Source organism: Carica papaya, chromosome 3, assembly GCF_054855325.1.
Source record: "Carica papaya isolate Zhongbai chromosome 3, ASM5485532v1, whole genome shotgun sequence".
Lineage (NCBI taxonomy): Eukaryota > Viridiplantae > Streptophyta > Magnoliopsida > Brassicales > Caricaceae > Carica > Carica papaya.
In genome coordinates, this window is record NC_142311.1 from 10,828,500 (window position 1) to 10,842,989 (window position 14,490).

The 14,490-nt window shown below is 33.8% G+C and overlaps 3 protein-coding genes across 6 annotated transcripts; all 3 read right to left on the reverse strand.

The window, feature by feature from the left end:
- Positions 1-242: 242 nt before the first annotated feature.
- LOC110824434 (Sterile alpha motif (SAM) domain-containing protein) lies at positions 243-4,280 on the reverse strand. Its single transcript, XM_088215709.1, has 4 exons — positions 4,123-4,280; positions 3,719-3,805; positions 2,038-2,230; positions 243-637 (listed from the first exon to the last, which is right to left on the reverse strand). The coding sequence occupies exons 2-4, from the start codon at positions 3,770-3,772 to the stop codon at positions 507-509; spliced, it is 378 nt and encodes a 125-aa protein (XP_088071835.1). The 5' UTR covers positions 3,773-3,805; positions 4,123-4,280; the 3' UTR covers positions 243-506.
- A 4,071-nt stretch (positions 4,281-8,351) lies between these two features.
- LOC110806525 (uncharacterized) lies at positions 8,352-9,171 on the reverse strand. 4 transcript variants are annotated; one of them, XM_088215712.1, is made up of 4 exons: positions 9,032-9,171; positions 8,804-8,860; positions 8,624-8,708; positions 8,352-8,537 (listed from the first exon to the last, which is right to left on the reverse strand). In XM_088215712.1, the coding sequence occupies exons 1-4, from the start codon at positions 9,169-9,171 to the stop codon at positions 8,460-8,462; spliced, it is 360 nt and encodes a 119-aa protein (XP_088071838.1). In that variant the 3' UTR covers positions 8,352-8,459. The 4 variants fall into 4 exon arrangements, with proteins under 4 accessions (XP_088071838.1, XP_088071837.1, XP_021887110.1 ...); XM_088215711.1 differs by having other exon boundaries at positions 8,624-8,717; XM_022031418.2 differs by having other exon boundaries at positions 8,804-8,887.
- VPS11 (vacuolar protein sorting 11) lies at positions 8,896-14,289 on the reverse strand. Its single transcript, XM_088215710.1, has 5 exons — positions 13,818-14,289; positions 13,199-13,372; positions 12,434-12,757; positions 10,520-12,289; positions 8,896-9,781 (listed from the first exon to the last, which is right to left on the reverse strand). The coding sequence occupies exons 1-5, from the start codon at positions 14,037-14,039 to the stop codon at positions 9,395-9,397; spliced, it is 2,877 nt and encodes a 958-aa protein (XP_088071836.1). The 5' UTR covers positions 14,040-14,289; the 3' UTR covers positions 8,896-9,394.
- Positions 14,290-14,490: the final 201 nt, after the last annotated feature.

Consider the following 14,490-nt stretch of genomic DNA (forward strand, 5'->3'; position numbering starts at 1 on the left):
GGATAGGACATTACTAAATCACTCCACATTCCCAGCAAGAACGGTGATACTAACTCAATCCTAACCTGAATCATTGCCAGTATGAGATCCTTCATTATTTGGCTTCCAAATCTGTCACCGGAATCCTAAAAGTTTGCCACTTTCACTATATCAATTTTGAAATTGTTGTAGACAGTAAGAACATATAGACCATGGGCTTCAGAAAATCATATATCATAAAAACACGGCATAGGAGACACAGCTAAACACGCAAAAAAATTTCGAACCCATAATTTTTCTTGATATAGTAAACTGTGTTTTCCACATAGAACATATGATAAAACTATGGGAAAAAAAAAACAGAAATAAACATATAAAAAGGGGTTGTATACATATGAGAGTTCTCCAGTGAAGAACCATAGGCAACACTTCGCCAGCCTTAAGACAAAAAAGTTTTGAGTTCCTTCCTAATTGTGATTCCCTAAACAGAGCAAACAAGATATACGTACATACAAGCAGATTTTGCATTATGGTTCCAGCTTCAAGGACACAACACGAGATTGCCTATTACGCTTTGCCACCTTCACAAAGACTACTGAGAGGCAAGATGGAGCCCACCAAGGCCGGCGAACTTTTTGCTCGCCCTTTAAACAAGCCACTGAAGATCAAAATTAAAAACTCAATGTCAGTTGACCTTAATTCGGACAGATAAATTGGACTTCAAAGATGTTAACCTAGCTAAAGCACACTTCTATCTGTCCAAATTATTTTTTTGCGCTCACTTTATTCAGCTAGAAATACAATCTAGAGTGTTTAGTTGCTCAGTTTATTCAGCTAGGTGAACAAATTGAGACACCTCTTTTAAGACATGCAACACTGATAGGGAACCAGAATATGGGATAAATGATCACCAATAAGATTCTGTTTTATCTGCAAAAAGCCCAAATCATCTCCCTCCAATTTTCTTTCTCCCCCCTCATGAAGGTTGGATGATCATAAATAGACTTTTTTTGGCTAAAAAATCTTTTGTTTTTTTTTTTTTTGAGATAGAGAGATTGGTCAAGGAACCATAAATGGACTTCAAGCAAAAATCAATTTCTTTTGGAAGCAACGATGATAATGGGCAAAAATCAATTTCTTTTGGAAGCAACGATGATAATGGGTAAAGCCAGGCTTAAACCTCTGTACTAAGCGGCTCTCTGCTAAACATAAATTTTGCTTAAATCTAGTATTTTTAATACACAAAAAAAAAAAAAGTCTTCAATGTCACATATATATGGATCTACCAATGCAATTTCCTGTAGAGAAAGGAGTATCTTATAGAAAACTAAACTATCTACATAACAAGTAATTTACGTAGTCTAATGCTGTTTTAGAAAAGGAATTAGATACAACTGCTTTGTCCATGACCTATGTTAGCACAAAGAAGAAGGTAATGAAAATAATGCAATCTGGAAATTCTGATATAGTCCCCCCCCCAACCCCCCAAATTGTTCAGTCACCAGACAAATAATAAATATAGCAGCTTGAATTGTCCCACAAGCTGACATGCAACCAAATGGAGTATGGAAGACCATTATTGTTGTCTTGATATGTAAGATAATAAATATTCATAAATAGCTGATGAATCAACAATGTCAATCAGGCTCTCTCCCTGGGGAGAAGTACCTCATAAGCATAAGAAAATCTGCATATTTCCTCTTCTTTTTTCCCTTTCCTCTTTTCTGTCTTCGAGAAAATAGAAGATTCGTGTATCAACTTCTCATAGATTAAATGTTGGCCTTTTCATAAGAAAAAGTTAGGTAGTAGTGCAAGTATTCTTTGACCTTGTCTGAATTTACTGTAGTTCAAACATCAGAGGTTCATTTTTATAGATGTTCCCACCAATGGTTCTGGACCAAAACACCCATGCAAGCATACTAAGCATAGGTTTACAAAAACATGATTTTCTAGCTCAAAGAACAACAGTTAAGAAGCTAACTAATTCCTGTGAGGGAGCAGCAAGCATTTTACAAATACACAACAGCTGAGGCCATATGAGAGAGAGAGAGAGAGGACCTTTTATTCTTCTGAGTTCTTTACACAGTGTGATGAAGTCTCCCCATTTCATATGGCACCGCCTTATGAACCGAAGAATCTGTTCAGTAGTGAACATGGACATGCCTTCTAGATACTCTCCATTGACACCATTTTCTTTGAAAATCTGGCGGTAGCTACCTAAGTTTATCTCTTCTAACCACAAGCCAACATCCTGGTACCATAAAAGAGAAGGAGTCTCATCTCAATCAATCCAAATATCATGGACCAAAAAATGAAATCTTTTGCAAATTCACCAAATTGGACTCAAACACACATGTTTAACTAATTCCAGGAGTCATTATTTAGCTGCTTGCTGCAAGGACTATTTGCTCACGCAAGTACTCAAAACACAAAAAAAATCCACTACGCAGCAAAGTGTTCACATATGATAGTCCTACATACAATTAGATGATTGCCGCAAATTATGCACAATCACACAATAACAAATTAGAAAGCATCTCCTTCGTGCAAATCTTCCAAAATTGCAGGCTACTTCTACAGAAAGATTTTCATCATGGCATCAAAAGCTGAGAGAATTGTTATTCCATAAAACACAAGTTTTCATGTAAAGGGAGGGGTCAGATGACTTAGTTCTATGACCAAGACATCTCACGGAACAAGTGTAATAAAGGCATTTGACGGATATTAAACTGTAACTTTCCTAGTACTGATTCAAAGGGGGAGATTTCTTAAAATTATTTGCATGGATTCTGAACAGAATTATGCTAATTTTATTCTAACACTCTTTCTCCAAACCATCTATGCTCTTTTGGACGGAAAAAAAAAGGTATGACATCTGTGAAACAAGATGGAAGATAAGTTTTCCAAGTTGTATACGTTAAACACCATTTTGGGATTGGAAACACACAATGGCAAATAGTAGCATTACTTGTAAAAGTTAATAGCAGAAAATCTCTAAAGCAACATCCATGCATCTCTCTGAATCTCCAAGAGGAAGAAACTACTTGAAAAGTAGTGAGAAACAAACGAACTGTTGATTAGTGTAAAACTTATTTCCTTTTTAATGTATTAAAGAGTATAACTTCAGTAAGAAATAACAAAATCCAAAACGTTTCAATCATAAACAAATATTTTTGGGAATGTGGAAACCATATGTAAGCCACAGAGATGTCTGAAAAACAACTATCATTATTTCCACCAGCAACATGACACTTATCAACTATCATTTTCATGTACTCCTGAGTCACTCAAGAGCCTTTCTTTGGTACCTATGCATAAATGTCTTCAATTGCTTTGGGCGGATAAGTGAGGATGCAAAGAAAAATGAATAATTTTTCTCTTTCCCGTTGGTTTATTATATAAATTTGACGCCATATGTTAACTATCAATCAAAACAAGAATCCTCGGTTAATGTTTAGTTGATTAGTAACACCATATGAAGAAAACATATGACATCATTAGTTGGTTGGAACACAAAATCTACAGATTAAACTGCGGAATTACTTTCAAACAATAAAGAAATTTCAGAAACATCCGCAATTAAGCTAACAACCTTAGCTATCAGTCCTCTTAAACAAGAATTAAAATATACCATCCTAAAATTTAATTAAAACTTAGCACCAAACAAGATCTAGACTGAGAAGGCCAAAAAAAGAGGAGCCAGTTAAACTTATACACACAATTTAGAAGAATCAATTACCTCAACAGTCCAAATGAAAAAATCGAGAGGCTCCGGTGTTTGTTCTTTACTCATCTCCTCTTCGACCAAAATTCCCACACAAATCACCTAACATTTACAAAGCCAAACACAAACCTCAGCCACATAAGTTGAAATCAAACCCTGACGAAGACAACCATTTCAATTAACAAAAGCAAGAGAACGTGGGGAAAAAGGAAGAAATCAGTTTGATTCCCGGGAAACAAAAGGGGGAAAAGAAAACGAGAATTTTGAGAAGGAAGGTCTGTGTGAGGGTGACAGTTGTGAGATCCCAATTCATGATTGGCTTTTGTTTACTCATTTTTAATTATATTTTTAAAATAATTTTTTTTTTCTCGGGAAGCAAACGAAAGATATAAGATAGAGAAAGAGATGAGTGAACATACCCCTTATGACAAAAAGTGTAGAAGTTAGGGTTTGATTTTCGACATTTGACAGATGAGGGGTTAGGGAGAAGGAAAGCGAGAAACGCAGGCGGGGAGAAATGAAATAAAAAAGGAGAAACGAAAGCGAGTGGGGAGGAGAGTAGGGAGTTCGTAAGTTGTAAGACACACTTTTTTGTGTGTCTTCTTCAACAGAAGTAGTGGGTCCCTCCCTCCTTTTATTTATTTTATTTTTTATTTTTTTTTTTTTCAGCTCAGAATTGTATGCTTGCGTTGTGTTTCTCCATTACTAAATTTCACCACGCGACTTCCACTCACGCGCACAAACTCGCTTTTGGTTTTCCCCTTTTTATTTGGGGGTCAAAGATAAGATTGTTGACTGTACCTTTTACACTCCCTTTTTTCACATTTTTTTACTGTTCCGCAAAAATTTAGAGAATAAAATCTTAAAATGGATTGTTTTTTCAACTAAATAAGACCAATTTTCCAAATTTTTACCCTGGATGAAGTGAAAATTTGTTTTGGATAACCGAAACAAATTTTCTTTTTTTTAAAGATAATTTATTGTTTTTACCTTATCTTTTAGTTATTTAAAATAGTAATAATTTAATTAATTTATTTATTTATTCTTTATAAACATAAGAATCAGATTTAACTTTTTTATAATAAAAAATTAATATAATCATATATGTCTTACAATTTTTAAATATCCTATTTACGATAATAGTAACATTATGAATACAAAATAATTTAAAATTCACTTTCATTTTTATGTTATAGTCTAATAGTTTATTTCTCAACATTTTTATAAAATATTTCAGTAGATTAAAATATTACGAATAGTAATTTTTACCTTTATGAAAAATAAAAATTTTAACATCGTTATTATATAATTTTTATAGAGTATTTAAATAGATATTATTTTAAAATTATTTAGACTTAAGCATAGTAAACATAATGTTCATACTTCAAAGTACTATAAATTTGTGTGGATTTAAACTTTATGAAGGGTAATTTTCACCATTATAATAATCTCTTAATGTTATTGAATTTAAAAAAATATCAAGTTAAACGCTTTCACAAAATTTTTACTTTGGACTCACCTTAATCTGCTCATGTGGAAGGAAGTATGGTACGGCAAGTTAATATAAAAATCTCTTAAATATAAATAATAATATATTTGTCATACATATATATATATATATATATATTTTTTTTTAAGTATTATTTTTTTTAATAAATATTTTATCTTTATCTAAACTTATAATTATTTATTTTTAAATTAATTAATTTTTTATTTAAATAACATCACTAGTACCAATAAAATAGCATAAGATATGTAATTATTTTCATAATTAACAATGAATCAATCTAATAATACAAAAAAAAAATAATTAATAATTAATTAATAACCATGATTGTTATTAAAAGTATGGTAAAACTTAATAGTAAAAGTATGTACTACGATTTTATAACTTCAATTAATTATATTAAAACCAAGGTTGAAATACCCAAATGATTAATGTTTGATTTACATTATTTCGGTTTTCGTATGCACATACATACGATCTTCATTTTATTTCAAATTATGCTAAATTCAATTATCGATTTAATTTTGTTCTATAAAATTATGTTATTTTTGTAAAATTTATTTAAATAAATGTGTACATGTAGAGGTTTTATTAATGTTACATGTGTACAGATGTCAGTCAGTGTTAAAAAGTCTAGATTGGTCCCACTTTGGCCAACTGTGCTCGCATAACTAGAAGATTTAGTTGACAATCAGAAATAGGAAGCGGGGCCCATTTGGATGCCTGAGATGAACGGTATGTAAAGTTTGACCCGAAAGGTATGGGAAATCAACGGCGGGGATGCGGAAAATATGTTTTGATTGGATGGAAGTTGATGTATTGCACCAGAATTAGCATGCAGGTGCATGTGCAGCATGTGTTGATTAGCGTCGTTTCCGACCCTGATAATGGACCACGATTCCCATTTTTTATGCCTTCATTATTGACTTAATTCATTTGGGTACCAATTCCCATCTTTCATTCTCAACTAAAAACAAGTATTATATATATATATATATATATATATATATACACACACACACATATATAATCAACTTTATCACTATTCAAATAAATAATACATACCCAAAGAAAATTAAATATATATATATATATATATATTCTTTATGTTTCCAAAAATATCATCTACTATATTTATAGAAGTTAAACAAATTCAAATGAATTTGTGGCATAAGTGAAGTTTAGACAAAAGAATTGAAATTTTCTATTACGAAACTATATAAATCATCACGAGAAGGCCTTTGTAAGTCTTTTTTTTTTTCTTTTTTAAAACAAAAAATTTTAAGAAAAATTATTATCAATTGTGACCAACTATAATTGTTAATTTGATAAATTTAACTTTTTTAAATTACGGATAAATATTATTTATTAAAAAAATTATATTAATCACATATATATATATATATAAATTGTATATCTATCAATCTATAAAAATTTATTTGATCCATGATAATTTTCTAATTTTATTTTTGTTATTTTAATAAATGATAGTCTAATAGTCTTAGTATAACAACTATCAATCTTCATCTAACTATTGATTATCAATCTTTAATTACTATCCACTAATCTTCAATACTATCATGTATGATTCTAAAGGAATATTACTAATTCGACTCTTGAGAAAAAGCATCACCACAAGTTTCATTAAATAATCATTTAAATTTTGTCTTACTATTTATAGTTAATTATTCTTATAATGTGATTATAAATTTTGAATTTAAATTTAAAACAAATTATTGGTTTTTTTTTTTTTTGGTAATTTTTGTACAAATTTATATTTTTTCATACATGAGAAAACAAATTTTGTTAGAAGTCATGATAAAATTTTCTTAAAGATGATAGCATACAAAATTCAATTCCGAGATGATAAAGCTTTACTTCAAATAAATTTCAAATGAAACTCCAAGCACTATATTTCTAATTTTATTAAAAATTAATAAAAATCAAATTTTATAATTGGAACTTCACATAAAATTAATATTTTATTTTGTAATGATTAAATTAAAGTGTATATTTCAATAAATTCGGTAAACGTATATTCTATTTCATTTGGTTGAAGTTTATTCTAATTTAATTACAAAAGTTTAATTATTTGACACATAAGAAGTAATTATAGTTTACACGTTTGATGCTTTAATTAAATTAATTCTACACGTTTTAAATTTTACGATAATAATTTTATATTCTCAATTGTTAACTGATAAATCAAAAATGATATTAAGATATCATTTTCCTTTAAAATTTCAATATCAAACCATCACACACTATAAGTTTTGGTTTGTTCATAAAACGGTAAGCTGATTTCTTATCTCCCTCTTTCATTTCACTCTTTAATTGGACTTCATAAATTTCAAAACCCGTGATTTTACATACCACATAAAAAGCTATGACATTATTATTTAAGTTATTATCTTAATTTGAGCATAGTTTGAAGAGACCTTCCTAATTACTTAATATGTCCTCTATATTTGTAGCTACATGATAATAATAATTAAAAGAAAAGTTTGTAGATAAGAAAATATTAAGATCGACATAAATCATGGGTTATGGGGTACCCCCAAGAACCGAGAAGAAGAAGAAGACAAGATAGTTGTTTCAGTTTGATGTGGGTTTAGGTGTGTCGGATAGTAAACAGAGGCATAACCCATAATTGAGTTTTGAGTTGTTATGTCAATACTAATCAGTTTATATATAAAATACATACGTATATATGTATGTGTATGTGTGTATATTATTTACAGCAACGAATTCTCTCTTTATTAGGCTTCGGTTAAGGGATCAAATCTAAGTTGTCAATCAAAGATTCAGAGTAGAGTGTTAAAAATTTTCAAATGGGTGCAAGGAGCTAAAACCCAAGAAACAATCATACAAGTGCTTCCTGACACTACTAGCTCCGTTGCTTGCCGGGATTCTTTCTCATTTCCATGTATAGACAAGCCACACACGCACAAAAAGGAGTTGGCGAGATTGGAATACATAGAGGGTCCCTCATGTAATAATATAACTCTACATAGCATATTCAGGAATTGGAATCAAGAATCTGCTTTTTTCGGTCCTTGTTTTTCGATAATTATAGTTTAAAAGTATTTATTTTTATTATTTACTAATGGTGCAGCAAGTAATTTGATAAGAAGTAGCACGGAATCACTAAAGAATATAATTATATAAGATAAATCTGTATTATTTACTGACCAAATTGGAAGAGCCCGTAAAAGCCATGGCTCTGTCATTCTTATTTTGCTAACTGTTTTAGTTTTGCGAGGTTGGTAGCCTTCCAACCTGGAACTTGGGTACAGGCAAAGACCACCACAAATCTTGGTATCCAACCTGAAGAGACATCATAAAGCGCTAAAGAGAACTATCCAGTTTCTGCGGCAGATACCATTTCCCAGCAACTAAACCTTACAACTTACTAGGCATGTCTGGTAGTAAGAATTTGAAAAGCCTCTATTGTTGATTTTCATGTCTGGTGGTGTATTGAGAAGTACATGTTCAAAACTGCCTAACCTAATCACATGAGTTAGACACTGCCAACAAGTGGTTCGTAAATGAAAGGCTGGAAATTGAAACATTAGAAACGAACCAAGACACACCTGATGATCTGAAACTTCACAAGCCTCGCACAATCTATATGCTTTGATCTGACTAGACTGAATGAAAAAAGATTAGCAGCATAACTGTAAAATACAGAATAATGTTATGTATTTCGTATTCATAAAAACCATGCCCAAGAAAAACCATATGGTACAAAAATTTCCAAGTTTCTCAAATACAACTAACTTGTTATCTAGAAAGAAAGAGAATGATTTATCAGAACATACACAATCAGAGAGAACAGGAGAGAGAGAGAGAGAGATGCCATGACATCACCGATTAGCTTGAATTGAATGTGGCTCACAGTCTTCTGCCAAGGCATTGCTGCTCTTTTATAAGAGAAACAAACATAAATACATTCAACCATGAAAAGGCACACTGAGACAAACCTGCTGAGTAAATCTTGTTTTCTTTTCTCAATTGAACAATTTTCAAAGATGAAACAGCCTAGCTTAACTGGGGAAACCCTTTGCTTGATATCAGACCATCAGGTGCATCAATATCATTGCAATTCCTGAACCCAGTTGGTCTCCAATGAGATGAACAGTAAACACATGTGCTTATGAAGAATCAAACATAATCAAGAAGCCTCAGAAACCACTGCCAGAAGATGTGCCTCCTGATCTAAGAGAGCCTGTGGATCCAGGACTAGTTTTGCTGATGATTCCCTTCCCAAAATACTCAGCAATCACAGAGAATCCATCTTTAGAACTTTTCACTTGCTGGAAAAACCGATCTTGATCTCTGGAATTCTCCAAGTTTCTCTTCTTCTCAAGAACTGATCTGTACTCAGGAGCACACTCAGGGCATTCTTTTTCATTGTCACCAAGGCAACGTTGATGGAAAGAGTGCATACACAAAAAGTGAACAGCAGGGAGATCAAGGGTGAAAGTGCAAGCAGTACACTTGCTCAGCTGAAAAATTCTGGCATTCGTCCTGAGATCCTGAATTTCTTTCTTCATTGCTGATGTTTCTTCCTGCATAATTAAGAGATTCGTTCAATGACATACAAAAGAAATATTTGTTAAATGATACTCCCATTTTTCTCATTGAACAAACAATGCACAATTGATTGAATGCAAGTATTGTCCCTCATCTAGGTGAAATTTCAGGATGCAACTAATTACATTGATTTCGACTTATCAACTGGAGGCTTTTTAACTTAAGAATGACACTTGAGCATACATTGATTTAGGCAGATGTTTCCTTCTGGCTAGAGCGATAAACCTCCCAAAAACATGTCAGCTAATGGTAGACTAATGGTAGACTAAAGGTAGTAAGCTAGCAGCCATGTCAGCTAATGGTAGAATAAAGGTTATCCAGTACTTCCAAATTTATGTTTTCCACTTCTTCCATATGGTTCAACTTCTTAATACCAAACTTACGAAGTAAACTGCGTATAGATCAGATCAATTTCTACCAGTAACTGCCAACAAGGTTTTTAGATAATATATCATCTCAAAACTTTCCATGATCCGCGGTTATTTATGACTTTGGGAATATTTATATCAGTTTCTTAAATTAATATAGAGACCCATTTCAATGTATATAAATGCAATTACAAGCTAACTCCAGCAGAGAAATCGCTCATGAGATGGAATATTGATTGCATCTCAGCTTCAACCAAATAGGAAAGATAACTGCGAGTACAATTGTAACACTAGCTCTCTTATTTCAGCATGCTTTAAAAAAACAGAGTGCATATGAGCACCAACCTGATACTTATCTATCGCCCGTCGGTCCTCTTCGATCAACTTTGACTCCTGTTCAAGTTTCCGAGCAATGTAGTCCTTGATAACAGAGAGCGTGAGACATGGATTCCTGGACAATGTCTGGAGAACAACAATAGGAGGCAAAATGTCCTCCCTCTCGACATAAGTCAAAACTTCTTTCACTTCTTTGGAGCAATCTTCTCCAAGTTCACCAAAGTACTTAAGCAAATCTGCCCAAAGCGATGGATCTCCTCCCTTCCCTGAATCACCTAGCCTTTTGCAGCACGCAATCAGTCCCTCATGATCATGTGCCTGCATATAGCAAGCAATTACCTCTTTATACAGTTTCAACTTCTCATAGAGATATAGAAGCCCATCTCTGAAAGCATTCATTTCACAGAGAATTATAGCAAGATCCACATCATAAAGTGGATGTTCCAGGTCAGATGGCCATGCACTCTTAAGCAAGTGCAGCCCCTTCTGGAGCCTTTCAAGTTGGTCCTTTTCTTTATATGAATCCTTGTTATTAGCAGCTATGCCATTAGATTCTTCTTTTGACATTGCAACTGCTCCTGACCTAGCTTTAAGACCAAGAGCTACACCATTCTGAGCTTGTGAAATTGATGGGAAGTTCAGATCATTGGACAGATACAGCTCCAAGAGTGTGTTGTGAATTTCCACTTGAGCAGGTGAATCTTTCACCTTATTGGTATACTTTTCGAGAAAGTCCATAAGGGACTGCGGATGATGGATGAAAATGTTGAGAAAATCAACGGGAGATGGTAACATAGATAAGTATGAACTAGTTGAAGTCCCTCGTTTGGCAGAATCTCCATCTTCAGTACAAAGCCTCATGAGTATATCAATTGTCTCCACCGGCTTGTGCTCTATGAGAATTTTTCCATACTCTTTCACTGTGACCCCAGCTTGACTTGGCTCAAGACTTGAGATATATTGCAGGGCTTCATCATAACTACCAAGGTCCTCGAGTAGAATTTTTAAGTACCACTCATGCCTCCCGGCCTTCTTAGCAACATACATTGCATGCTCATGGTAATTAGCCGCACGACAAACTCTAATAGCAGTCTCCACATCAAACTTGTGCTCTCCAATACCATCCTCACTTTTGATGAATATATTCAGCTTTTCAACATCCTTCAATTTGGTATAACAGTTTAACAGAAGAGTAGTATGATCTTTGGAAGCAAGGCCTTTCTCGTGTAAATTTTCCAAGTAATTTGTGAGGTTGTAGATTCTTTGTGCATCCAGAAACTTCTGTATCACATAGGAAGGTTCAAGATGACCAATGGTGTTAATGTACTGAGCCATAGCTTCATCATAATCTTGTTTACTATATAGATGATCCCCATACTTCCTCAATACTTCCGCAGTTGCAGCAGCATCAGCTTGCTGACTTTGGACCAGATTGATCGCTACAGTATAAAGATTTTTCTTGAAAAGCATATCTAACTTGCTTTCCATATCCTTCTCACCTATACACAATGCTGATTTATCAGTCATTATTAGTATTATATTACCCCATTCACAAAGCATGTGAGAAACTTCTTTGATGATTAGACTGTGGGCTATTAAGCGATTCTTCAGGTCATAAATATTGAAAGTATTCTTGCCATTTCTTTGATCAGCAATAACACATAAAAGATATCCACGAAACCACCCCAGAAATTTCTTCTCTCCTTCAAATGCCCAACAAGGACCACGGCCATCAACTTCATAAAAATAAACTGCCTCAGGACGCCCAATTATCAACTCCTGTAAAAAAGTGCATGGTTAGTATCTTTTTCCTGGTATATGAGGAGAGCTTCAAACATGGTTAGAGCATTCCAAGAGAATAGAAAACCAAAATTACTGAAGCAACTAAGAACATAAAATTGAATGGCAACTTGAACTGCATACCGAGCGATCACTCATTGTGACACTATTGACATTACATCCAATATGATCCAAGGTTTGCCGCTTGGGTGGTTGATTATGCATGTTGAACAGGACCACAGAATTTGGAGTTACAGCAAATAATAGAAGAACTTGACCGTCCAATCGGAAGCCTAGACCAGTAACAGGGGACTGGTTTTTGTCAGAGATATTATCCACTTGAAGCTTGAAACGTGTGATACGCTCCCTTGCAATGTCCCCTTTAATGCAGTAAATGCAACCATTATCTAAGCCAATTGCTATCAGTAGTATGGGTGGAGCTTCCTCCAGCACTAGAAATGACGTAATCTGCAGAAGAGAGTCATTCATCAAAATCATTTTCTGGCCTAAATTTTTCAGAAAAGAAAAGGAAAGATAAAGGAGGGAAATTTTAGTAGAACATTCGTCCAACAAAATCTCCTCCCAACATAGATCAGATATGAAAGAGAACTTTCCAAGGCCGATAAAGCAAAATAGCACAGAGGTGTAACACTACAAATTCTCAATGAAAATTTCCATTTACAACTTCCTCTTCAACACTTTTGACAAAAACAAAGGGAACAATGAAATCTCACTTCCCTCTGCTTGCTTTCTCAGGTATACCCTCCTTTTTTATTACAAGTCTAAATTAGTGTGACATACGTTATGAATAAGCCAATTGCAAAAAAATTAGTGTGTTTCTCCAGATACTGAGAAAGTAACCCAGGGATCATGTACCCGATAAAGAGAACATGAGTATTACGACGCTACCTTTGCCTCAGGAAACTGATTGGTGAATATTCGCAAAATTCCAATGCAATCTGGAGTCGTTGTGCTAGTTCCTTCTGGCTGCATTTTATCAAGGTCAAAAACCTTCAGGCACATAGCTGATTGTTGCGGTGATATCCGTTCATCTTCTCCAACAGTTACCAGGAAGTTGCGTTGCTGTTTCATTAACACAAGGGAAGCAAAAAATTTATTTCCAGATTATGATCTAGCTTCACGGCAGCTTAAAAATGCTGAAGAGACATTCTTTAGTTGTTCTAGATATGACTTTCAATCAGAGTCTTTAAAAAAAATAAGAAATCGTCTCTCCCATTCTCTAATCCAAGTATTTTGTATTCTGCTCTTTACTATTTCTCAATATTAACTAACATGAACAAAAAGAAAATACAGAAAATTAAAAAGCTACAGCTTGCATACAAAGAGTCCTTGTAACCCAATCGACTCAAAGTTTTCTCAAGTAAAAGAAATATTTACAGGTCTCAACCAATTTATCGTGCGAAAACCAAAAGAAAAAATCAGTAGAAGGTTTCAATTTCTTCTGCTATGAAGAGGGACAAACACGAGGACGATGGAAACATAATACAACTCTTATCTCGGGTCTCACCTTGAGGTGCTGGAGGAACAAAACGGAGGAGGAATGAGCTTGGAAACCGAAATTGAACTTGAGGCCCCGATCGAGCAGGCTGACGGTACCGTCATCGCAGCCGATCACCACCTTTCCCCTACCGCTGGAGCAGCACTCGACCTTGCCTCTCACCTCATCCGGAATCGTGCACTTAGCGCCATACTTGTCCTCGAAGAATTCGAACTTCCTCCACTGGTACATTTTCTCTGTCTCGCTCTCGCAGGAGAGGCCGGTCAAACGTGGTTGATACGTGGAATATAGGTCATAAGGTATGCGTTTTGGGAAGGGGATTAGGATCAGAAACTCGAAAGAGCGATCTCGGTGCAAAACCAGTTCAGAACAGAGAAAAGAGCCTCTCAACAAGTCACAATTCCGTGGCTTTAGTTTCTTTGGTCCTTTTTCTCTTCCAATCAATGTTACTAACAAATACCAGAAATTTGATCGAACGAATTCTTTTCATTTCGCTTAAAATTGTATATATTATTTAAATTACAATTAGCTGTTAATTATTTTGTAATGTAATTTTTCAATTTATAAAATTATTATTTTTTCAATTAGCTGTTAATAAAAACACAATTAATATTAAAAAATACACCTTAATTTGTTAATACATGGGCCAGTGTGTGTGTTATTTTGTATTAAACCAAGTGGG

Coding starts and splice junctions, on each gene's coding strand:
- LOC110824434 (XM_088215709.1), bottom strand. CDS start 3,772: ATGAGTAAAGAACAAACACCGGAGCCTCTCGATTTTTTCATTTGGACT. Junction 2,231..3,718: donor TTTTCATTTGGACTGTTGAG/GTAATTGATTCT, acceptor TTATGGTACCAG/GATGTTGGCTTGTGGTTAGA. Junction 638..2,037: donor AGAACTCAGAAGAATAAAAG/GTCCTCTCTCTC, acceptor TTTGATCTTCAG/TGGCTTGTTTAAAGGGCGAG.
- VPS11 (XM_088215710.1), bottom strand. CDS start 14,039: ATGTACCAGTGGAGGAAGTTCGAATTCTTCGAGGACAAGTATGGCGCT. Junction 12,758..13,198: donor ATCAGTTTCCTGAGGCAAAG/GTAGCGTCGTAA, acceptor TCTCTTCTGCAG/ATTACGTCATTTCTAGTGCT. Junction 12,290..12,433: donor TCACAATGAGTGATCGCTCG/GTATGCAGTTCA, acceptor ACTTTTTTACAG/GAGTTGATAATTGGGCGTCC.
- LOC110806525 (XM_022031417.2), bottom strand. CDS start 9,171: ATGGTTGAATGTATTTATGTTTGTTTCTCTTATAAAAGAGCAGCAATG. Junction 8,718..8,803: donor GTGAAGTTTCAGATCATCAG/GTGTGTCTTGGT, acceptor TCATGTGATTAG/GTTAGGCAGTTTTGAACATG. Junction 8,538..8,623: donor CTTACTACCAGACATGCCTA/GTAAGTTGTAAG, acceptor ATGTCTCTTCAG/GTTGGATACCAAGATTTGTG.